This window comes from Falco biarmicus, chromosome 5, assembly GCF_023638135.1.
Source record: "Falco biarmicus isolate bFalBia1 chromosome 5, bFalBia1.pri, whole genome shotgun sequence".
NCBI classification, from domain to species: Eukaryota; Metazoa; Chordata; class Aves; order Falconiformes; family Falconidae; genus Falco; species Falco biarmicus.
In genome coordinates, this window is record NC_079292.1 from 30,555,335 (window position 1) to 30,581,284 (window position 25,950).

Genomic DNA, 25,950 nt, shown 5'->3' on the forward strand with positions numbered 1-25,950 from the left:
CATAAACACTGCTTTTTTAATAAAGCATTTTATATTAATTGTAATTTCTGAAGAGCAGTTGGAGAAAAAGTGCTTTGTTCTCTTGCTTCATGTACAGCTTTGTTTGTTTGACATTGATGTAAATATACTACATGGAAGGCAGAATTCAACCATTGAGCAGAAAGTCATAGTCCTTGTTACAGATGAATGGGATGTTGCCAACTTTACAGTCACTCATAAATCTTCCTGTACGTCCATGTGATTAATGTCTAACAAGGTTTTTGATTGATGGCTTAGCAACTACTAATCAGGTGTTATGGGACCAAATCATGAAATCCCTTAGTTCGTTGGTTAAGGAAAGCTCCTGTTCACTTAGATAGGTAGGAAAATGTCTGGGTTTTCTTTTCTTTCAAGTGGATTTTGAAGTTCTAGCTTGCTGTGGCTTTTAATAAGTACACGGCCAGACCACAACTCTTAACATTGAAATATTACAGTTATTAAAATCCTCTACTAGGCCTGTGAAGCAGAACAACTGGGTAACTCTGACTGTCCAGACATAGGGAATAAATTGAGGTCGATGACATTGGGTGACGGCCATGCATTGCACAACGCAATGAGAAATGAAAACTTCAGGCTGTTTTTTGAAGCAAGTAGCTGGCAAGACTTTCCGACTGGCCCACATGTTAATTGTATTGCTTAAATATTATAAGGGTTTTATTCTTTACGCTGCAGTGATAAGCCAAATGTACTGTGTGTTGAAGATCTCTCCTGTCTTAACTTCTCTCCCGCTTGGCTATGTATTGTAAATGCTCAGCCATGCTTACACTTAATTACTTCCTTCTGAAGAATTTGTGTAACTGTTGAATACAGGGCACTGGAGCAGAAAGAGCTTTGATCTGTCTAGCACAGTTTCTGCTAGGCTTGAGTTTTATAACTTAAAGATGAACTTTGAGAATAGTTATCAAAACCATCTATTTTTGCTGCTTTTACAGCTTTTGACTTTTTCAGGGCCTTGTATCTAACCATCCTGCCCTGCCTGTCTTGTAATACTATAAATTAACGAATTTCTTTTCTGTCTCCTAATCTGTGGCATTTTCAGTACTGTTCTGAGTATCTAACTGCAAACTCATCTTTTTGTTTCTGTAATTCAATTTTTAACCAACAGGGATAATTCATTATGTTCCTAGCTCAAACCTCTGTTGGCTTATTGTAATCTTGGAGCCAAGATTATTACACGCTGAACATTTCCTAGTCTTGGACACAAAGTGACACCGGAGTAGTGGAATCCATTATAGATGGGTTTCATCTATAATGGAAGAACAAATTGCTAAGTCTTTTTTTTTCAAAATTTGATTAAGTTTGAGGGTTTAATTACATTTTTGTGGCGATTTTAAGGTTGTTAATTCAAGTAGAGAAGATGAAATGCAAATATACGAATACAAACGGATTTGGTAAATTACTGTTAAAAATTAGCACAGTGATTATTTTTTACTTCTGACAATAAGCCTGCATTTTAAAAGCTTGTGCTCAGGTAAAGTTTTAATTGAGATGTTTTAGGAGTTGAAGTTCCTTTGTGTTTGTGTTTTTTTTTCCCAAGGTATCCTGAATTGTTTCTAATTTGGGGCATGATACCTTTTGCCTAGATACTTATTCCTATGTAATTTGTGTAAACTCAGACAGCACAGTACTGATGTATTCCTTTCATTGCAGACAACACTTTGATGGGCTTTGACTAGCTAGTTATGAAAATTGAATACATTAGTAATATTCTCAGAGCAGGTAGAATTTTCTTATAATAAATAGTGACTTCCTGAATGCAGTGACAAACGTTAATTTTTAAGGGGTTTCTTTCCATCATCAGACACAAGGAAATTAAAAGCGAGTGACTTGGAATCTGTTTCTGCTTTTGCACCATGGAGTTGCTTAAATAGCATCAAATATCAGGCTACTGCTCAGGGCTCTAAGGGTTTCACAGAGTGTACCCTGGTCTCACAAAGGGCCCCCCCAACCACTTACTGAGTATGTCGGGCTAGAGGAGAATCAATCCTGAACTATGTTGGCAGAACTGGCAGCTGTGGGAATTCATATTTTCTATGGTAAAACAAGTGTGTTTGGTTTGGGAGGTATTAAAGGGCAGTTTTTGCAGCTTTACCAGGATTTTTTCCCAGCATATGTGACATGCAGCACATGTACCCAAACAGATGCATGGATGTTTTTTATTTCTGCATATAACTATGTAGGAAATATAAAGGCATACATACACATATATAAAATATGCTTTTGTAACTGAACAGATCAATATTGCTAACCTTGAGAGCTGTGGTATATAATCAGTCAGTAAAGGCCAGCCAACAACCCACCCACATCTCCTTGTTGCTGCTGCTGCTGGAATCAGTTTTGGGAGGAGTGGGGACTTCTTACAAGTTACCTTTGGTACCATCTAGGTTTTGTAGCAGATTGAATTGGGCAAGTGATGTAAAACAAGCTTTTAAAAAATTGGAGACAGTGACATGTAAGTCCCTAGGATCACATTTCTGAAAATAAAGCCAGGTTTCTGTTAATTAGAATTTTTGAGATTTTTATTAGTTTTGCAGTCTTACAGAGTATCTAGTAATCCTAGACTTTCAAGTTTTCAGTATAATGCTGTTTTATTTCAAATGCTGAGATCCTTTTCCTTCTGTTGGCAGATGCTGCTGACAGAGTATCTGGATATGAAGAACACTCGCACTGCTTCGGAGCCATCCACCCAGCTTAGCTACGCCAGCTCTGGGAGAGAATTCGCAGCATTCTTCGCAAAGAAGAAACCACAAAGACCTAAAAACCCTTTGTTCAAGTAAGTGCTGGGACAACGTTAAAGCTTTGCCTAAGCTCTCTTTGGTCCCTCAAGTACTGCACAACACTGGCTGCCAGTCATAGTTTCACAGTGTGAGAGGAGTGTAAGTTTTAAAGTGGAGGTGCAATGCCCAAAGCTGAAACCTTGGTAAGATCTCTGTTATGGATTCATTGCTGGTTTTTAGAGTAGCTCTTCCCAGGGCTCATCCTGGGTTTGGGATCCTATTATACAAGCTGCTGCAAAGCATGCAGTGATATGTTATGCCTGGCTTTGTCAGTGGTGAATTCAGGACTTGTTAAAGAGAGCAATAAAGGGAACTGGACAAAGAGAATTACGATAACCATGTAATTACTAGATAGACTAAGCGGTTAATCCTATCACTAACTCCTTTAATTTGGAGTTCAGAGTGGAAAGAATTAAGCGGTTGGGAAGAGACTGTAAGAGAGAGGATGAAAGGCTAGGTGGCCAAAGGAAAGATTTGGGGGAACAGATTTCATGTGCGAGAGTAACAAGTGGGGAAGAGTTGTTGGTGAGCAGTACTGTTAGGAGAGGAGAGGCTGTCTTGTTACTACACCTAGATTCAGGGGAGCTGTGCTGAATTTTTATCTCGTACACTTAACTACATGTGCTGGTCATTCTCTTTGGCCTCTTGAGGAGTTTGGGGAATACCAAAATGTGCTGTTTTGGCAGTGGGTGCTCCAGGTTCAAAGATCACAGCTTTCTCAGCTCTGCCAGCATAACTCCGTGGGTGGCTGCGGTCTTAACTCGATACTGCCAAGATAATCTTTTTATTGATGGGTTTCTTTTATTATTTTTGGAATGAGATTTTTCAAAAACAGTTGCTGACGGTATGAGCAAGTTCCACAGCAGCTTTGTGGAAAAAGCAGAGAGTGGAGCAGTGGTGGGGAGTGCCAGCAGCTTGGAGCAGTAACCTTTTAACCATGCTCAGCTGCAGCAGGAGCAGTGTATCTGGCAGGTTCTTGGCACCCGTCTGGACTATAAGCTGCTGCAGGGCTTGGGATGTCTTTCACTACCCATCTGAGCAGTGCTTAGCCTTCTGTGCCTTTGTTTTCTGGAGTCAACAGAGTGCAAGGTTAAAAAAATTCTGGTGGAGTATTTGCTGGAGGAGGAGCCACTGGAAGTGAGCTGGTATTTTCACCCTTTATTTGCTGGAGATGGGGATCCATGAAGTCTGGGTGTTTTTTTAAATAAAGAACCCCTCATCTGTGATTGGAAGTAGGTTGTTATATGGTAGGGAAATAATGCCAGGGACTTCTGTAGTGGGAAAGGCTGAGAGTAATTGGCTGTTTTGGGCAAGTGGGAGGGGAGCTTTGTGTTCTGCATCCTGTTTACAGATTGTTCATTGTTTTCTGGGCTTTTTTTTTTCCAGCTAAAACTTATTTCTTGATTATCCAGAACTCACTGTGGTTTTCCCCATAGGCATATATATATCTGGTGGCTGTATTCTAGTAGTACCGAAGGCCCCAGTTAGAACTCTTCTGCACTGCTTTCTCTCCCTTGCACAGGAGAGTTCTCTATGTAATCTTCTGTTATTAGAAGGCTAACTGTTACCTGGAGGATTTCAGAGGTGCCTCCTGTCCCTGTCAACCCCTGGTTATTCCCCCATGACCCTTTCTTTTAATTAACACTTTCATGGCTGTTTGGCTATTTGGGTTGAACATTACACACTCTGAACTTACTCTGGCTTGCAGATGTATATTGAAGCAAAATAGGGCTGCTCATCTTTTCATACTGTCTGTTCTTGGGTGTACTTGGACCAGTTCACTTTGAGGAATAAGGATGCTGTGTTTCACCTACAGCAATTTAAGGCTGTATATTAGTTTGTCAGCGGAGAGTGAAGGTGGGTATAATTGTTTAAATTGAAGGTGCATAACCTCATAGGAGCGGCATGTCTCTCACCACTCATGGTCTTGTCACCAAGTCATTGCCAGCACCGCAGTGACAGCAGTACTTACTGGGATCTCTTATTTGGTTATCTGTCTTCTGTCAGCTGTCACTGTATCTGTGGAAATCTCCATTGAAATGGAATTTCTCAGTCCACTGAGGGATGTACATGTTTGATGGAGTGTTATTCTTGTCTCCTCTCCCATCTTCAGTGCTTTTCATGCCAGGCTGCAAGGCGCTTTTTCTTGCCTTTCCATTAGCTCTGTCCAAATCAGAAGAGCCTTCCACTTGTCATCAGAATATCTGCATTTAAGTCCTCACTTCAGAAGTTTCTTAGGGCAGGGCTCCACCTCGCTTTTTACTCACAGATGGATGCAGGTGTTTGTGCCGTGTCCTGCGATAGCTTGCTGTAGTCTTGTTTTATAAATACTAAGTACTTCTGCTAGTTGTGTGTTCTAGCAATAATGGGAAAAATCTCTGCAACCGTGTCCCGCTCTGTGGTAATCGGTAGCTAGCATTTGGAAAAGACTTTGAGTCATTGTTTCCCTGTGTAATAATAAAAAAAAAAAAGTCATGATGTATTTAGTTTTTTAATGTTGGCTTCAAAAAGAAAACTTCAGACAAGGGGTACTTTGGGAATTTATATAGTTCACGCAATCATGAACCAATCTGTCTTCTCTTCCGAAAGGTAGCCAAGTGCACATTCAGGTTGCCATCTCCCTACAGGTCAGGTTTGCAAGATGGAAATTGGGCATGGTGGGAAAGGAGTGAATTCTACAAGCAGACGTTGAACACCCAATCCATCAGTCTCAGGCTTGGCTGTAATTATGTGTAATTCTATGTACTACAAAAATATTTTGAAAGCTTTGCTGTGGGAGGATCAGCATGGGGAAAGAAGTTACAAGAGCAGAGGACCAAAGCGTGAGTCGGAACATGGGATAAGAGCAGATGAAGGAGACAGCAGAGGAGGGGAAACAGGGGAGAGAAACTGGATGTCTGTGGGAAAGAAGTGAACGTGATGAGATCCTGCAGCAAAAGCCAGTGCAGGCCTCTGAGGAATAGTCTGAGTCTCTGTCTCAAGGAGGAGACTGAAGTTTATTGCTGTAGTTTGCCTTGACCTGAAGCTTCTGATTTTGATGCCTGGCGAAGGCCATGGTGATAATGTTATGCTTAATATCTCACTAGGGGTAAAAGAGAGCGCATCATAAATATGGAGCCAAGAATTTACTGTTTGTTTAATTAAAGTCTTAAGTGTTTGTTCTATTTTGATAAATTGTTATTCGTTCAGTTGCAATAATACTAACACTCAGTCCAAATTAAAGCAGAAAAGCCTCATTAATAGTAATAACCTTAACACTGTTGCACAAGAACGCATGCAAATGCGTGCCCTTTTTCTCTGGTGTGATGCTCATCTTTCCAGTGTCCCTCAGGGCAGCACTAGGGCTGATCCAGTCTTCCTTAGCAGAAGGGGTAGGGAGGGGCCAAGGGCTGTTAGCAGCAAGTCATCAACATTGTGAGATCTTCACCTCCAGAAGTTTGATGTTCGTGAAAGATGACTTCCCTCCCTCTAAGCCTTATGTCTATAGCTATGTGAAGATGCTTTGTCCCCACCGCCTGCTCCCTTCTCCCCGGTGCCCAGCACCAGGGCAGAGCTGCCCAGCGCCCAGCCCGGGCACACCAAGGGCTGGTGTTTGCTGGGCAGCGCCTGCCCGGGGCGGCAGCCCTTGGCCGTGCCAGGTGTCCCCAGCGCGGAGCTCAGGCAGGTGGGCACCAGCCCCTTGGCCGTGGGACACGTGTGATCCCAGGGACACCCAGCTGAGGGCACGGCCAGCCTAGAGATGTCCTGAGACCTTGCAGCATCAGCTTGGTGCCCAGTCTGTGGCCTTTCACTGTCAGTGGCAAAAATCATGTTCATGGGGCTACAGTAGTTGGAAAAATATTTGTCTGCCTCTCAGATTGGTCCTTCTGGAGTATTAGAGCCATATGATAAATACTAAATAATGTATTGCTTCCTAGTTTCCAGGAGAAATTTAGGTTTTTATTTTTAATTTTTATGTATAGGTCAGTTAGCAATTTAGATGGTGTTAGCTTACGGCTTTGGTTTGGATTTTACCAGTTTTAGGGGCCATTCCTACTTAAATGCCTAGGTGCTCCCAGCTAACAGGGCATCTCTGTGCTTTGTGGGCAGGTTGGTGTTATGGGTGGCTGTAGAAGAATGAAGGCAGTGTGTTGCTTAACATTGACAACATGCAGCTGTGGCCTTGCCTCAGCGGCAGTGGGTTGATTGACATGGATGATGTGCAGCTGTAGCTCCTTCCTGCTAAGTGGTTAAATAGCCCTGAGGTGTATGGGAAGGTGCTGGATGAAGGAGGAGCCTAGAAAAGGAAGAACCCAGACTTAGCAGAGATAAGGAGCAGGGTGGTCTGGCCTTGGGAGGATGGAAAAATAGCATGGGTAGTAGAATCTGGCCAAGGGTAAAGCCTTTTTGCAGCTTGCTAGTTTTGCTTGTTCTGTGACAGATGGCTGCTGGTAGAGCTGCGTTCATTGAGGGTGGCAGAATGTGGTGCATCAGTGATGGAGTTTTACAGGAAAAATGTGCTTTTGGTATGCTGTGATAATTTTGCTCCAGCATGCAGAGAAGTAGTCCTTTTTGTTTAGGGCTGACTGGTGCTTACAGGAAGGGTGCTTCTTCAGATGGCTAACGGACTAGATTTATTTACTTATTTGTTTATTTTTAATTACAGGTTTGAGTCCTCCTCCCATGCTATTAGCATGAGTGCCTATTTGCGTGAGCAGAGAAGAGAACTGTACAGCAGAAGTGGAGAACTTCAAGGTGGGGAAACAGATAATGTGCTAGTTCGGATAATTCTTTTTTGCAGGAGCTTGAATATCCTGTCCATGCTATGTCAGGGTGTTAATACCTTTCTGCTTTGCCATGCAGGCTGTCTAAATATCTCCAGTTTCTGAGCTCTGCTTATTTATTATTACTACATTGTGAAGCAGCAGGGTTTCTCTTCATTCCCTCTGCATTTTCAGCTAGAGGTCAAGGTCTTAAAAGAGACTTGTAAAACAATGGGTGAAATGCAGACAGTTTCACCATGAGCACTGCTTTTGGATTCGTGGAGCTAATGCCTGCTTCCTTATCTGCAGTTTATTCCCTTACATCGTGTGCTGAATTTGATACTTACTCTGGATTGCTTTGGGAGCCGAGCTCAAGCATCCCATATTTGAAGTTGCAGATTTCTGTTGTATTGACTAAAGTGGCCAATTCTTTGTCTTTTGTACAACGTTTGAAGATGAAGAATTGTGGAGTGTTTGAAAACCGTGAATTTGAAGAGCTGGACTACTCTTGCTGTTTTATATTGCCTGTGGCAAGTGCTGTCTGTACACAGAGAAGTGTTCTCTCCTCTGAGTATGACATCATCCCATGGTTTTCTCATGAATGATGTAATTTATGAAAACATTGGTTTTGGGAGCAAAATCAAGGGAAGATCTTAAGGCTGTAACGGCAATGTATAGCAAGACTGAAATTGTTTTGTATCATCTATTCTAGTTTGTTACTGAGGAGTCATAAGAATAAAATAATATATACTCTTCAAGTATTACAGTGATGGACAAGGGTAGAATTTCCCCTTGAACTATTACCCATGACAATTTTCAGCTGGCTTTTAATTGAGGATGTTTTATAATTCACAATTTTTGGGTGACTTTTTGTTCCCTTCCTCCTCTTATAACTCAGTTGTCTAAACCCACAAGAACATGAAAGGAAGCCATGAGAGACATAGTTTTTTGTGGACAGATTGCTTCACTTAGTTGGCTCAACAAAGATGATCTTAGTATTGGTGATTAAGGATGTAGTGATTCACTCTGTGGTGAATATTCAGATACTGCTGGATGGACTGTGAAGGAAGAATCTGAAATGGAGCTACTGAAGTTGACAGTTGTCTACACTATGATCTGACAGCATATAGGAATAAAACAAAAGTGGAGATAGCTGTCTTTTAAATCATGGTATTGACATTAATACTCACTTGAAAGGTGTTCAGCTTACAGCTCTTTACCTTCTGAGATTCAGGTTCTCACCACCAAAATCTGTCACGTGCTCTTGTGCCTAGGATTAACTGGAAGAAGTTACCCAGTTCAGCGGATGCTGCAAATTTGTTATTGCATCATGATTTTCTTGTACCAGTGGGCAGTAGGATTTAAGTAGCTGCTTCTCCACAGTTAACAGCTCTGTTACAAACTGCCTGGGACAAATGTGGGTTTGATGCCAAGAATTTTGAAGCTGTTGAGAGCACTAAGTTTGGATCAGTGATGGGGCCATCAGGGAACCTGCAACGCTTGCCTCACAAATTTCAGGTCTCTTTGGATTGAGTCCTGTTGCCTCCAACACCCTGACCTGACTCACTCCACATCTCTATCCTTTTCCAGGTACCTTGTGGCTGAGAGAAGGGCTTTTTTGTGGTTACCATTGGTGTTAGACTGAACTGAGGATTTGGTTTTAAATAGCTTCTTTTCTGGGTTCAGAACCCTTTACTGATGGGCACAGCCAGATTTCATGAAAGAGTGACTCCTTGTTGATACAAGACAAATCTTGCGGAAACATTTGTCATGTGCGGGAGATTGTGAATGTTCTCAAGAAAGGGGGATGCAAAAGAGCTATGCAGACTTCCAGCCACTGAGCTAGCACAGGGTTAGAAAGTACAAAGCCTGCAAGCTGACAAAGAAGTAAAGGACAAAATATAGGAATTAGTGTGGATAGGACAAGATTATATTGCCCTTCCTGGATGAATTGGAAGAGCTTGAACGTGATGCAATGGGTGACAAAAAGTCAATGTAGGGAGTCAATAGGGACAATAGATGAGATGACTTTGCTGAGAAATCTTTGCAGTTTAACCATCAAGAAAAGTTTCCCTTTGAATTTTATGTTAAAAATGTACTATCCTCTCTTTCTATTATAAGCTACTGTTCCCTTTTAGGTAGCTCATTAATCTTCCCAAATCCCAGGCCACAGCAAGATCTGCATTTTTTTTAATGCCTCTTTTAAAGAGGAATACAATTTAATTGTTCAATCAGGTTCCTGGAAAGCAGGCATGTGACACTCTTCTGTGAATGCCACAGTTTCTCTTCCTGACAGCCTTATCCACAGGGATGACTTTTCAGTGGCAGCAGGGGGAGGGTGGCTTCTTAGGAAATCTTTTTCCTGAAAAGATCTTCAAAGAAACATATGCATTAAAAAAAAAAAAAACCCACACCAAAAAACCCTGAACTTATAAAAGTTTGGCTCGTGCCAACTTTTTGAAATAAGAATTTAATTTAAATAGCCTTAAAATGTGTGAAGATCAGAGTGATGCTTTGTCATTAACCTCTTTCATTTGGACTGAAATAGTGCGGTGCATAAGGCACATATTATCCCTCAGTGGGAGAAAGGGACCTGATACAGGCATGGAATTCTTGTCTTATTCTGCTGAAATCAAGGGAGGAGGACTTTGACCATGTATTTTTTCCCTTGGAAGATGAATGCACAAGTTTTTTGACAGCTCTCTTTAAAAAGAGGAGGGGGCAGGGGGAAGGAAGTACATAACTGAAATGCCTCTTTCTAGACTAACACATGTGGTTCCCCAGGTTGTTTGAGATAGTGTCAGAAGTGGTTTCTTCTGTACACAACGAGTAATGTCCATCATTAAGCTTCTTGTATCCTACCACCCCCTCCCCCTGCCCTTCCCCCGAGGAGCCTGTCTTGGCTATGTGTTGGCTGAGGAATTTACATTTTCTTTGTTGGACCTCTCCTACCATTTGTCAAATATGATGTTTTTTGTAATAGACTATGATAAATAATGCAGGTATATTTAAAAAATGAGTAAGCTTATTCCATGAGCAGCTGAATGACTGAAGCCTTGGTCGTCTCAGATGTGCCACCTTTTCTCCCTTAACACCTTTCCTTCGCTAGCTGCACTTCTCACCGTGTCTCTAAAGCTCCTTCATCCCCCTCACATTTTTCTTCCAGGCACCCACCAGTGCCTGCCTATGTCCCTGAACTACTGTCCCCCAAACCAAGCAAAAAGCAGCATGTACCATGACTGGATCAAGCAAGCAGCCTCGTGCCCTGGAAGCAAATGTGCAGGTTGCTTCCTGGCTGGTAAGTCCAACAGCATGGAAAGCTAACACATCCTCACTGCAGCATTCCCTTCCATGGAGGCACGCTTTTATTATGCTTTCGTCTATGTGGCTGTGTGCTTTTACAATACCTCTAAGAATTTACTGCTTTTAAGATCAATGCCTCTGCCACATTTGGCAGAAATTGGCTCACCAGCGCAGTTGTTTTCAGGATGGGATGGCCAGCTGGACAGACACAGAAGATCAGCACTTTCATTGGAAACTAGGCTAAAATGCTGCATTATTTCACCACAGAGGTGGATGGTTGCTTGTCGCTGACTGGTGGAATGAATCCCGTGTGTGCACCTTATTTCATTCCGCTGCTGCCTTCAATTACCAATGATTTCTTGGGAGTAAAAGAAGAATGTAGTTTCTTGCCATTGAGGGAGGTCAAGGACTGCAGGAGAGGACAGTAGACAGTAGGAGGATGTCACTGGGGCTGCACACTAAGGCAGGAGACAGTCTGCAGGGGCCTGGAGGCTGTTTTTGTTAAATTGAATGTAACTGCTGTCTACAAAACATGTTTTCAAGCAAAAATAAAGACCACAATTCTGGGTAGTATCTGTGCATGTCTGGATTTCTGATGGTGTATTATGGTAATGTTTTTTAAAAGCACTAATCCAAGTTTTAATTTCATTATACTGAGCATGGTACACACATGATTTGTGCATTGTATATACCTGCAAGGATTAGCTTTCATATGATGTAGCAGCCTTCACCACCACAGTTGCCTTGCACAAGTGTCTTGAAGCCTGTCTTCCACGGGTCTACACATCTCCATTTTTTTGTGGCTGGGAGAGGGGCAGTGGCAGGAGCTGGATTCTGGAGGTGCCAGTCAATTTTTTATTTTTTTTTTTAAATACATAAAAAAATAAGCACAAGCCGCCAGCAGAAGTGAAAGGAGACATAACTGAAAATGGAAAGCTCAGTGAATGATAATCTTTGTTTCAGAAGGTGCTGTATCTTAGCTAGTGATCTTCCTTACTTGCAGATAGCCTTGCGTGCATGGGATTCGGAAGACCCGGGGTAGGTGAGCTCTGAGGGCATGAGATGTCTCGCCAGCAGCCGTGCACTAAGCTGCTCACTGCTGGCTGATAATTTCTGGCATGGTTATGGGCCCCTTCTAGATATGCTGGGTATTGTTTCAGAGTCCTGTGGCCGTAGGGAATTCGTGTGGCTGTATATTGTGCTCATGGTGACTGTGGCCTCAGTTTAGTTTATCAGTAGAAATGGGAAAAGATGTTTCTTCATGCTGTGAAAATCTAAAGAGCCTCGAGGGTGCTGATCGGCATGGAAAATAGCATCCAGCTTCTCTGTTATCTGTGCGCGTGCAGGCCCTAGCAGTTCATGTGAAGGTCAGCTTTGCTGGTGGTGTACATCTGGGCCGTTTTTAAGAATGAAATGTTAAGTGCTCCCGAGCAGCTGTTGTTCCCATGGATGTTAATGGACTCCACAGCTGCTCAGCACCTCTTAAAATTTGGGCTTGTTTATTTGCTGGGGAAGCTCAGTGCACTTCAGCATTAATTAAACTTCTCAGGGTCTTTGCAGAGTAAGATTTTATTTGGATTATAGCTGTGCAAGCTGTGGTATGCCATGCATCATCCTGGGAAGGACGATGAGAGCAGAATTAAGAGTCAGAATCACCTTTCATTTTTTTGTTAAGTAGCACTGGTTTGACTCTGAGTATATCATGGTATTAATATATATTCATGTAAATGGTGGCTTGGGCACACTTGACATAGCCATGCATTGAGTGAAGCGGCTCTGCAGCCCCAGGGTTGCTGCCATGCCCAGCCATGTGTGTGCTGCCCTGGGAGCTCAGGAGGATGCTGTTGTGCAGTGCATCTTGAGGAATCACTGCCTGCGTGGTTTTGTGGTGGACTTGGCAGTGCTCAGGTAACAGTGGGACTTGATTTTTAAGCTCTTTTCCAATCAAAATGATTCTATGATTCTGCAAGGGCTTTTTTGCTGTGTAAGAGGGTTGAAAATATTTTTGTATTATTGTGGCGGACAGCATGTTTCCCATGGGCTAGCAGCGTGCCCTTGGGGCCAAGAAGGTCCCTGGGACCCTGCGGGGCATGAGGAGGAGCATGGCCAGCAGGGCGAGGGCGGGGATCCTCCCCCTCTGCTCTGCCTCCCTGATGCCACGTATGGAGTGCTGGGTCCGGTGCTGGGATTCCCAGTTCGAGACAACAGGCACAAACTGCAACACAAGAAATTCCGTCTGAATATGAGGAATAACTTTACTGTGAGGGTGACAGAACATGGGAACAGGCTGCCCGGAGAGGCTGTGGGGTCTCTTGCTCTGAGGACATAAAAAACCAGCCTGGATGCGACTGTGCAGCCTGCTAGAGGTGAACCTGCTTTAGCAGTGGGTTGGATTAGGTGATCTCCAGAGGTCCCTTTCAACCCCAGCTGTTCTGTGATTGTGCCTGTGACTTTTTTCATTCGTTTTTGGGTGTTGGTTTTTTTTTGGTTTGGTTTTTTTTGTGTGAGAATTTGTCCCCTCTATAATCCTGCTACTTGAGCATTGTGCAGACGCGTTTCTGCTCTTACTGCCACTGGAAGGTAGGGCAGTGCTTGTACAAGAAAAGCAGAAAAAAGTTAAGTGACTTAACAGAGTAAGTCTTTTAATAGAACAAAGAATGAAATGAATGCCCCGAAGCTGTATTCCCCCAGCTACTGGGCATGTTTTGCGTGCTGAACTGAAATGGCAAAAATTCTTTATTTCTTTCTGAAGTTTATGCAGTTTCTGTCCAGAACATCCCTGTGTTGCAGTACAACACACTGTGATGCAGTACTTTTTTTTTCTAATGTTTAAAAATTTTGGGTAATTCACCTTGCTTCAGTTTTCTTAAGTTTCTTTAGTTTGTCAGAGGTGTTTTTAAACTCTTGCCCCAAACTCTTGCATGGTTACTTTTCTGTTGGTGGTAATAGTAGAGTATTACATGAACTTAGATTTTCATTTTGGAGTTTCAAAATTAATGCAAGAGTGTCTTGTGGATTCAGATTATGCAACACTCCCATGTCTCACAGTTGGCTGGTAGTTCAGCTATGCATGTTATATGTAAGATTTCTTTTTTGCCAGGTACCATATGCAATGTTATTTTTCTCATTTGCATGTCTCTTAATATTGGTCGTGTCTTTGTCTCCTGGGTTGCAGTGGATCTTGCTAGAAGTTTGGACCTTGACTGAGCGGTTTCAGGCATAACTGTTGACGCTCAGAAATACCCAATTTCTGCAAGTTTAAATGATCAAGCATGGTCCCAGTGAATCGGTAGGAGGGCTACAAAATTAAAGGTGGTGTATCACATCCAACTCTGGCAAAGAATGGTGAGTCAGAGCTGTTGCAATGAGACAGTAGGTACTGGATCCTTTTTTTAACCTTATTTCTTAGAAGTAGAAACTCTACGGATTTTTTTTTTCTTGTTGGTCAGGTGATAGATGGGAAGCCCTGAACATCCCTATGATACAAATTTAAGTATGGGGAGTGGATTTGAGTTACTTGCCACTATGCTGTTCATACATGTTCTCAGTCCAAGCCTGAAAATTTCTTACCATAAGGTTTTAAGTAATTAAGGAAATCAAAGAGAAACTCTGCTAATTAAGAAATTGATGCCAAGAAATAGCAGCGGAGGCAAATGGTATCTGATATGACAAGGACACAATGTAAGGCCAGGTCTGGGGAAAAAGCAGTTATTTGTAGGTGCCTTGTTCCATTTGGATTCACCAAAGGGCTGCTGGAGGGAGCCAGCTGTGTCTGCCAGTGACAAAAATGAATCTTGACATTTTGGATAATGAAAATTCAGTTCAGCACCTTTTAGAAATGTGTATGATAATATGTTGTCAGTCAGAGGCAATGAGGAGGGGGAGAAGCAATACAATTCTTCTCTGGTTAAAGGAGACGACGTGACAAGCGGATGGTCCCAGTTAAAAATATCAGTTAGAAAAGGATGGGGAATAACCAGCTGAAGAATCAGGAAGCTGGTTATGCTAAGGAGTGGGAAAAGATTTGATGTTATGTATCTCCTGTCATGCAGCTGCTTTTGTCTCCCCGTGATGCGCAGGATCACAGTTTGCTTTGAGCTTGGAGGGGGAGGAGAGGGGAGAGAATCGCTTTTTTGTGGTTTGACGGTATTAATGCAATCATCTAGTTCAGACCTTGTAAGCCCACTTATTATTTCCTCTGCGTGTGTTTTTTCTGGTTTAGCGGATTAGCTGCACTGTCTCTTCAAAGGCTATCCAATCAAGAAGGGGTTATTAAAACCAGGGCGCTTTATGACTGAGAATTAATTAGAGCAGCATTTTCATGCAAAACATCCAATTTTTTGATTAGCAATGGAGCAGGGCCACAATTAACACTCTAGGAAGCTTAAATTTCCAGCGTTTTGAGTCTCAGGAAATGAGATTATCAAACTAGGGTCAGGCACTTGACAGCAAAAGGGGGATTATGTGTAAGAAAATAATTTGTTTCTTGATTTTTGCCTATGAGATTGTTATTAAAGCTATGGAAAATTCAGAGGGAGGCAAAAAAAAAGGAGGGAGATGGCTAAAAATGGAAGCAGGAGAGACCCTTTGCTTTGTTAGTGCCCTCCTTGCTGTGTAAAGAGCTTTCCTTGTCCTGGCGTTAGTGAGAACACGTTTTGCATTTGATTTACAGCAACAGGTTTTCATTGCTTTCATAGGGTTAGTTTGCCTTTCCTGGTCGATGTATTTTAAGAATCCTGCAGTGGCTGGGTTTTTTTTAAATGTTCAAAATATTTGTATCCAGGGGAATGAGGCAGTGTAATCATTTTAATAGACATATCACTTTGTCTCCATTCCTTTAAGTGAGTATGTGGTGTGTTTTTTAAACAATGTTTTTTTGATCCATTGCTGGTGTCTGAGGACATATATTACTGCTTATTAAAGGCTGACCTTGGCCAGCTGTCAGGGTCTGTGAAAAAGCAGCAGGGCATCTCTGTCACTTCTAGAGAACACTTAAGGGTTGGGGGAGGTTTACATCTCCCACTTAATTCTTCTCACTTCTCAGGGAGATGTAAGGTGTTGAAAGTCAGGCTTGGGCTGCGAAGTCTCTTCTTTAGCTTGGGTCGAGGACTTTGAGCAGGCTCAGGTAGTACAAGTTAGTTTTGATAGCAGGTCGATATTTACTGACTACTGCGAGTTCAGAGAGTGCCAGTTAGATCTCCACAAGACAACGGGAAATCATCTGTCTGCTTTATAAAATGACCATACAGTAGTTCTTATTACTATTTATTTTTGCGCAAAATTGTTCATGAAAACAAGTATTGTGAAGATAATTGTCAGCAGCCATGTTAGCCACATTCTTGGTCCTGGGTCTTACCTGGCAGTGCCCACAGCTACTGCATCCTTTTTAGCAGCAGTGACATTATTAAGGAAGCTCGCTTTTAGCTTGCACCTTTAATTTATCTTCACAGGTGGGACCTTACGCAAGCCTGGCAGCACAGCTCAGTTGTGCTTTGCTCCCTGATGTGGCCTTGGCAATGGACTCTAGCCTTCACCCATGACAATATTTTGGTGTTCAGTTTTGGGTCTCTGTCCAGGGCTTCTAAATAAGTCCTTGGGCTTGACATGAAGCTCCTCTTGCTTTAGTCTTTGGCCCCATACCCTGCTCAAGTCACTTCAGAGCCTAAGGGCCTCTAGTAGTCTACTATGGAGATTGCCAGATGCCACTTGGGTTTGTTTTTTTTTATTTAGTAAGAAGACCAAAAATGCCAGGAATCAAGGTGTTTTATCATTAAAGGAGCTTCTCAAATGAAGACTGAAAATCAAAGATGCTGGAATAAGTTATGAGTTCTGTTATAAGCCTGGATTATTCATCTTCGTGACTCTCCCATTAGTGCTATGTGTTGCTCCCCTATTGATACGAGGAAGCATGTTGAAAAAGTGCTCATTTTATAAAATACCCCCCCCCAAATGGATGCTTTAGTCCTATTAATATTGCTGGGAGGTTGCTCTGACCAGGTCTGGTTTGTGTTGTGTTGTTACAGTTCTGGGCTGAGAGACTCAGGTTTTCTGGGACTTACTATGTCACAGTGCCTTGTCTGGAATGCAGTCATTGATTTTCAAGGTACTTATTTACAGCTTCTTTTGGGCTCTGAGTTTTGGATTACTGAAGAATTTGAGGGCTTTGTGGTAAATTTACAAAGACGATGTGGAATTACTTTGTGTTATGCAGATTAAAGCAGAATAGGTAGAAAATGTTTATGTCTGTGAACTATAATATCCTGTTTTGTATAATTTCCTGCAGGTTTTTTTTTCAGGACGACTAGGCTTTTGGAGGTACTGAGCCATCTCAGCTTGGTTCAGTGAGATGTTCAAGTCCTGATATCCATTAAAATCAGTCTGTATGTTTTCATATGCTTAATTTCTAATTGGGTATAACTTAAAGTGAACACTAGGTGAACTGAATTCAGGGGTGAATGAAAGGCAGCATCTCTGTAATGTGACTTACCTGAATTGGAAAGTGTCTTTCTCCTTTTTCCCTTGTGTCATACGGTGCAAAGCTTTCTGGGCTAGTCTGTGCCAGGCGGTGGGCTGTGCTATGTCAGTGTGTAAGGTGTGTCCCAGGCTGGAACAGTTAAATCACACTTTGCTTTTTTGAAGGACAGTGGAAACATTTCATCAGTACAGCCACTAATAAAGTATGGTACCATTGAACAGGTACTCTGCTTACTGTGATCTGAAATAATACGATCTTCCTTTCTATATGAGAGCTTCACACTCCTGGAATTTGTGCTTTTGTGTAAAGTTCAGTAGTAAACCATTTATTTAAAAATATTCTGTCTTGCTGTTTAGGATCAAGATTCTCTCAGGCTGGTATAAGCAGGTCTGGTTTCTGACAATCTACTCTGCTTTGAGGAACACTCATTGCTGCACTAGTGGAAGTGGGCTGCAACAACCTGAAAGAGTGAAAAAGGCTCTGTGGGTTAAGTGGATGGTGCTGCTGTTGTTCCTTCTAAAATCTTAATTATCTGAAGCCAAAATCCTGGTTTTGAGCTCTGGCTTCCCTTATGACATTACTTACTGCAAAGCCATTTCCTGAACTCATCTAAGGAATGATTTTAGGTTGCTCCTGTGTTGTGGGGTTTTTTTGTGGGGTGTTTTTTTTTGTTGTTTTTTTTTTTGTTTGTTTTTTGCTAGCAGGGCATTCCAGTGTGTCTTTGTTGCCCCAGGTTTAGATTCTTATGCTTATCTTCTGTTACTGTTAATAGTAATAACAGCCATTTGAATCGGGATTTGGCAATTGCTTGGTAATGCCATAGACTTAGGCTGTAAAAGGAACAAAAATATCCCGTGGGAATGTGGATTAGCTGAATACAATTGACTAGGTCAGAATTCAACCTGGCAAAGGTTAGCCAGTTAATCCTGTTCTTTTAGGATCTTTAGCGACCAGGTTAGCCAAACCTGCAAAACGTATCCTTCAAGAGAATACATACTTTTTGAAAGAGATTTATACAATGTGTATACTTTCTAGAATGATTGATAGCTATGATAGCATTGTTTATATCCCCCCCCCCCCCCATCTGGCCTGTTAAATACTGTGGTTTTAAGATGCTCTTAGGTGGCCATGTTTTATGTTGAAGTCTTGCTGACATTTGGCTTTTTCCGCAAGTTCTTACTTCTTTCCATATTGAAGTTTATCCAGATACACTTTTTTATGTGGGTCAAATTCTTATTTACTACTTTGTAATTTCTTCTTTGTTTTCATGAACTTAATTAGAAACTCAGTAAATACATTGTGGAAACAGTGTTTTCATTTCTCCTGTTTGATAGAGTAGCTAATTCTCATTTTAAAAAAAAGTGAAACAGAATTGTCTGTGGAGACTGAACTGCCTTTTTGCCTCTTCTGCAAATTTTATACCCTTCAAGATGAGACACCCTGTAATATCAAACTGCTTTCTAGAGGTATGGCAAATTACAACACATACCTCAAGGGCGAGTGTGGAGGCAATAGCCGTTGCTTTGCCTTGTCTTGTACCTGTTCAGTGGGTAAAGAAGTGTTTAATCTCTGGCCCTGTCATTCTAATGCCTCTAATCTGTATTTGAAGTCCCTTAAAAATGCGAATCCGTTGTTTTTCAAGTAGCATAAAAAATGCACCAGAGACAGCTGTATTAGCATTTGGACTTTCTCCTTTGGCTTTGATGGATGGATATATACAGTTTTTTTTACACTGAAGACTTGTTTTATCTTGGTAATGTTGAAATGAAACTTCACAGTGGCATAGTAGTGGGCAGCTTTAGAAAGCCCTGCTTTCAAGTAGGGCTGAAGCCATTTAGGTGAGCATGAATTAACATTTCCCTTGTCTTGTAAAGGTCACCCTTTAATTGAGATTCACAACATTCTGTCCAAAGCCTGGGTTTGAGGAGACCTCTCTTTACAAGGAAGGCACAAATTGGCAGCGTAATCTCATCAGAGGCTTAGGTTATATGGTAATAAATCATTCAATTCGAAGGAACGGAACTGCCACGGAGCATAAAACATGCCAGATGCTTGAAAGACTTTCGTGGCTTAGAGATTGAATAACAGTTGGAGGATCTGTAGATGTCTTGAGTTTTTCCTAATAAGGAAGAACTGTTGGGAGGAAAGTAATTCTTACTAATTAAAGGATTAAAATGTTACACATTTGATTTTGTTAGCCACTATTCATTTTGTTCAACATCGGAAGGTGTGATGTCTCTGTCATGTATATCTGTTTGTGTATGGTATTTCAGAAACTATTGAAAAAAAACCCAACAGCAACAGCTTTCATCTATCTATTATACCGTACCTTTTCTAGAGAGATAAATGTGTGTTGAGAAGGTGATTCTCCTCCGTAGAATGAAGATGTAACTTTAATCAATAAAGTGATGTGATTTAGAGTTCTGAAGGTACAAAGGCTAACAGTTTCTGAAGGGCTCTTCGGGCTAAGTGCATAAATTGCTGTGAAGTTTTTTCTTAATATATCATGTATGGTATTAGAATATTTTATCATCGGAAGACAGAAATACAGATGTATTTTCAGATGAGAGTATCATAGAATAAGGTTTTGCGTCCACTAATGATGTAACTAGATGGGTAGGGGAAAGGGTATTTTTATGGAGGCTGGAGGTAGAGAAAGGGAATGCCTGTGAGACTCACCAGAGCTTTGAAGCCTCCTGTCAGTGGGCTTTTAAATCTATAATCTCCTGGCTTTTTGTTGTTTTTGGAGCTTGAATGGAATTCTCCATTCGGGAGTGTGTGGGCTGCATGTGTATGTCGCAGTGTTTGGGATAGCAGGTTCACTGCTGCTTGTACATGTTACAGTGCAGAGACCTGGCACCTATAACTAGTGTTAAAATATCCCTTTTCTGCTGTTCATAGAGTTAAGACCTGGCCTCTTGTATCCTCCCTATTTCACTTCTTGTTGTTTGTTCTCTTTCTTTTCATAGCAGCTCACCAGAGCAAGGCCAGTATCACCTTTAGGGACCTGGCCACTTAGACAAATGCAAATGAATGTCATTCCTTTTGGACTGGAGTGGGGGAATTCTGCCTTGTCTTCCCTGTTGTGCCCATGTTTTTGTAAGTCACTAGAGAAATGAGGTGGTGGCATTTGTGGAGTACAAGACAGGAGCCTCATTGTTCTAATTGTATTACAAGGTCCAGTTGTAGAAGGACATGGTGTGCATGTTGGATACGTCTTTAATAGGAGCTTGTTTTGGTGGTTAGTCCAGTTTAACTGACTTGAAGAGTCTTGAACTGGGATGCATTAATGGCATAATGATTGAATGGGCAACGTAGTACTGAGAAAGCTACCTTACTCCAAGTATCTCTCTGGCTGGATAATAATAGTGTGATGCATGCAGGCTCCATGGGGTGATCCTCATGGTCAGCTGTGCTGGATCTGTCTTTGGGATGTGTCCTAGGCGAGGCCATTTTCTTGTACAAAGGTGAAGGGTGGACTGTGGGGTCTCAGATCTTGAAGGTTGTTTCTGAATCCTGTAAATTCAGTAGCAGCTTTGCCTGTCCTTTTTCTGGAGTGGTAGATACCAGAGTGATCAGATCTTGCAGACTGCTTCCGTAAGTGTCACCGAAATCGAGAATCAAACCTCGTCACACCAGTGCAATATTAAGAAGCAGGCGCTCCTTTATTGCAGCGCTGCATGCTCGGTGGTGTCTCCACAAATCAAGTACACCTGTGTAGATTTTACTGTTACATCTATACGCAGAATTACAAGGTAGTACACTCCCAGTTACAATGATTGGCTAGTAATTTGCATATAATTGTAATATTTACTGTGTCATCCTTTTCTGTTACTACGCTTGCACGGGGGGGGGGGGGGGGGGGCGCGCGTGTCTTCACCTGGGCAAGGATCTTCTTGACCTGTGGGTGTGATTTTTAGTATGATAATGAAGGTAGTTCACTTCAGGACACCTTAAAAGTAAGTTTTGTTGCCAAGTTGGACAGCTGGATATCGGCCTTGCCAAGCTGTCTGATAACTCATCCTATACACGATAGAACCTGGGTGCTCTGGTTATGGTCTGGAGCGTAAGGACTAAGGGTATTATGATCTATAGCATGGCGACAGCGATTCATACGTCGTTGGTTAATAAGTGCTAACATAATTCTATCATGAAGGTTAACTCCTGTAGAATCAAAATTCTTATAACTAACTTACATAAACACAAAATATAGAAAGATTCAGTAAAATCTTAAGATAATCTGCAACATAAGGGTGTGGGTTAGTTGAAGCAGGAGGAAGGATACTTTCGAAGGGTTCAAAGACCATTCTTTCCAAGTTAATTATCACCAAAAAATATGCTTTTAGGCAAAATGAGAGACACTTCTTTGTCTCAGTTCCCTGGATCATTTTGGAGTGTTAGGATGTTTCGGGAGTCCCAGGACTCCTCTCGATGTGACTTCTCTTCTGTGGGTACTTCCTTTCTCCAGTTCCTGCCCGGTCTCCTAAAATTGAGACCCCTTTTTGCCTGTGACAACTGGTCCCTTTTCATCAGTGGGTTCACAGTTTCAGCAAATGCCTAATACGGTCACAGGATCCTTGTGTTTTACTTCCCCATTGGCAATCAGGATCGGATTAATTGGCTCATTTTGTGAGAGGAGTGTGCATGTAAAGCTTTCTTCCCCAGAATTCATCATTTGATTATATACCAAACAAAACAAAGACTGGTTACTCTTCATAGTTACTAGTATGCCACATTTGTATCTAGTTTCATAAAGAAAAGAGGACAGGGAGGGTAACCAAGCTCTACATTCAGAGTGGCATTTGCAGTTCCTCACATGCATGTGCCCACCAGGGTCTGAATTTAAATTCATGCTCTGTATGTAGATTTCCCAAATTTTTAAGCTTCCATTGCCAGTCTTTTGAGCCATGCAGTCACCAGAAAGGCGGAGAAGTTGTTGAAACAAGATTTTTTCTATGTGTTTTCTCCATATAAAACTTCTGCAGCTGCTTGAAGGAGGTTATTCCAAGTTTGTTGGAGAAAGCCAAACTGATTCTTTTTCCTCTAAATATTGGGTACAGCAAATACTTGCTAAAGATCTCATTAGTGTTTTCATATTTCGTTGTAATTACTTAATAGTATAATAGCAAAGACTTGATGCTCTGTAGCTGGCTTCTTTTATATAATATTAAAAATACTCTAAGTGATTGGGGGCTTAGAATGCATCTGTGCTCCTCTTTGGGAATTTTAATTGCACTGATCATGTGGTTATGTTTGACTTAATTGTCATCAGTAGTTATTGGATGAGATCCCTTGCATAAGCACTGTATTCACTGTACCTCAATGGCATCTAGAAATTTGTGAACAAATGTAACAAATGGCACTTTCTTTGTCTGCTTAATGAATATGTAAGTGATTTCAAATGGCCTCTACCCTAGACTCTAACTATATATTTCTTTCATAACGGGAGATATGTTGATACTATGTGGAAAAGCTGTAATTCCAGTAATAATTGGTTTATAGTGCACTTGGTGCTTTTCCCTCAGCAAGGTAAGATGCCAATTTGGCATGACCCCAGGTTAAGTGAGGAAGAAACACATTCCCGGTGTGTGGTTGTACAATAGCATGATGCTTGGAGTTGGTTGCCAGCCATGGGAGATACGTATTTGTGCCTTTTCAGGTACTGTGGAAATGTGATAATTTACCTATACTTGGCTAAAAGTTATTTGCATCATAAGTGGGCAAAGTCTAAAGTCTTTAAGATTTAAGGAGCCATGATGTTGAATAGTTTTTGCAGTGCACATACCCAGAAGGGTGTTACTACATTTTAAAGATAACTGCTATGCAAAAAGCAATAAAAACTCACTTCATCTGGAAATGTCCCTATTTTTAAGGTTTTCAATATTTCAGTCCAGGAGAATCAGGCAGTTTCCTGGTGACCTTGGAGAATCCTAAAATAGAGACATATTATGGTAAAACTAGCATCTGTAAAATTCATGTTGTTAAACTATGGGGTAAATGGGAAATTTTACAGCTAGAAAAATGATTATACAGGACTGAGTTAGAAAAGACAATGCTCAGTCTAGTACTGTAAATGTCCTAGCCAAGAAATAAGCTGTGCCCTTGGGTCATTTGGGTACCCTCATTGGGTACATGGTCCTGTTAGCACAGTAAAACTGGACTTAGCATCTGCAGAAAGTGCATCTTCTGAAACATCTTCCAGAAGGTTTTAGGAGTGCTGTAATTGTGCTTATAATGAAGCATGTCTTGAGAAGCCCAATCAGGAGTCTTTGCATTGAATGTGAAATTGTGCCTGAAGCATGGTTTTGATGTCTCTGTTCTCAATATTAAAGTACCTAAAGCAGGCTTTTTGGAGGATCAGGGTTTATATGCAAAAGAAAAATTTCTTAATTGTGAGATTTATTGGTATTGATGGGAAGAGGGAGGAAAAATCCTCTGACACTTAAGTTAGTCTGCAATGTAAACCTATTGCATATCGTATAGGAAGCAACCTTCTGTCACTGGAATCACAGGCTGTATCATTCTGTGCATTGTTTCTATCTTAATTGTTTTTTTCTTATGAGCTGATTTGTAAGTGAAGCATTGTGATACGGAAGGCAAAAATTAATTCAGCAGCAGTGATTTCTTGAATTATTCCCTTCTCTGACTTAAACCAGACATTAGATGTTTCTAAATGCAGCCTTCGCCTGAGAACCTGGATACCGATGTATTTCTTGCAACCTTTTGCTTTCTAATTTGTTCCCTGGAAGAGAAGCTCTTAGGACTCTATTAGTGGTAATAGCTGCCACGTGTGTGTATAAAGAGATGAGGACGTATGGCAAGATACACTTCCATGTAAATACCTGACAATTCTGGTGGTGTTAATACATGTCTGTTATCCCTAATTGATGACTTTGGTGCTGTGTTGGGTATCTCATGTATGGGGCGGAGAGGGGAAATCTCAAACAAAAGGCCTTCCCTTACTTTCATCAGCTCACTTGATAACTGAAATCAAATATTTGTTGAGAGGTGTGATAAGGAGGTGCGCTGTATCTGAATACCCAGTTGCATTGCTGTTACAAACACAGATGTCAGGCTGTAACTTCTAGTTTGGCATTATTACCTTAACCATACCAGATGGAGCACGTGCCTCTGCTGTTATATTGTGTCCGTAAATATATAGTGCCTTACTACTGGTATATCCTCTTGGAGCCTCTTTGGAATATAGAACAGTGTATTAAAGAAAAAAGTCAGAGGTGTTTTTTACTGAAAATATTTATAGGTTTTTTTCCTTCTTGTTTTAGGAACTAATTTAATTTATAAAAGTTCATATAATTGATTTGGGGCTTATCTTGGTGTATGCTACAGTTAAACACTCTAAATTATTTCCTATTAATAATCATGAGTTACTTGACCCTTTTTTGGAGCCTTCCAGAAATAATGGCCAATTTACACAGTTCTGTGGCCAAACTGTTAAGCTTCAGACAAGGGGCTTTGTGTTGGTACTAATATATGGAGTTTGGGACTAGTAACCTGAGATACTGGGTGATGTGTAAATGGTGCTGTGCCATCTGTGCACCTTAGTTTCATATGGTATGCTGCAGTTAACCTTGTGTATAGCTAAAGGCTTTCTTTTTAAGGCCATTTTTGTAACTAGAGGGTCCAGTTTAGGAACTGGACAAAAAGTTGCCCACTGCAATTTGGTCTTTACCTATCCCTTACGAGATTGTGAAGCAGATCTTCCTGGAGACTATGCTAAGGCATATGGGAAATAAGGTGATTTGTGACAGCTAACTTGGCTTCACAAAGGGGAAATTGTGCCTGACAGATTTGGTGGCCATCTACAACAGGTTTACAGCACCAGGGGATGAGAGAAGAGCAACTGACATCATCTGTCTGGACTTGTGTAAAGATTTGATGCTTTCCCACATGTCATCCTTGTCTCTAAACTTGGAGAGACCAGGATGTGGTAGATGGACCACTCAGTAGATAAGGAATTGGTCTGGGTGGTTGTGTTCAGAGTTGCAGTCAACAGCTGGATGTCCAAGGGGAGACCAGTGACAAGCAGTGTTCCTCAGGAGTCGGTCGTGGGACCAGCACTGTTTAACATCCTTGCCAGTTACATGGACAGTGGGATCAAGCACACCCTCAGCCAGTTTGCTGATGATGCCAAGCTGAGTGGTGCAGTCAACACAGAAGGGAAGGGATGCCGTCTAGAGGGACGTGCACAGGCTTGAGTGGTAGGTCCATTTGAACTTCATGAAATTCAACAAGGCCAAGTGCAAAGTCTTGCACCTGGTTTGGGACAACCCCCAGTATCAATACAGGCTGGGCAGAGAATGGATTGAGAGCAGCCCTGAGGAGAAGGACTTGGGGGTGCTGGTGGATGAGAAGCTCAGCGTGGCCCGGCAAGGTGCGCTCGCAGCCCAGCAAGCCAACCGAGCCCCGGGCTGCACCAAGAGCAGCGTGGCCAGCAGGGCCAGGGAGGGGATTCTGCCCCTCTGCTCCGCTCTGGTGAGACCCCCCTGCAGCGCTGCCTCTGCTCTGGGGTCCTCAGCACAAGGAGGGCACGGGCCTGTTGGAGCGAGTCCAGAGGAGCCCACGGAGATGATCGGGAGCTGGAGCACCTCTGCTA

General features: G+C 41.8%; 1 protein-coding gene across 3 annotated transcripts in view; it reads left to right on the top strand.

Moving 5' to 3' along the window:
• The window catches only part of EXOC4 (exocyst complex component 4), a 408,492-nt gene that overhangs the window by 104,942 nt on the left and 277,600 nt on the right, over positions 1-25,950 (top strand). For 2 of the 3 annotated variants that reach the window (XM_056339465.1, XM_056339463.1), the window contains exons 8-9: positions 2,667-2,812; positions 7,462-7,550. In XM_056339465.1, the coding sequence (XP_056195440.1) occupies positions 2,667-2,812; positions 7,462-7,550 (235 nt within the window). Of the gene's footprint in view, positions 1-2,666; positions 2,813-7,461; positions 7,551-10,724; positions 10,898-25,950 lie in introns of those variants that run through there. The other variant, XM_056339464.1, reaches the window with a different exon arrangement.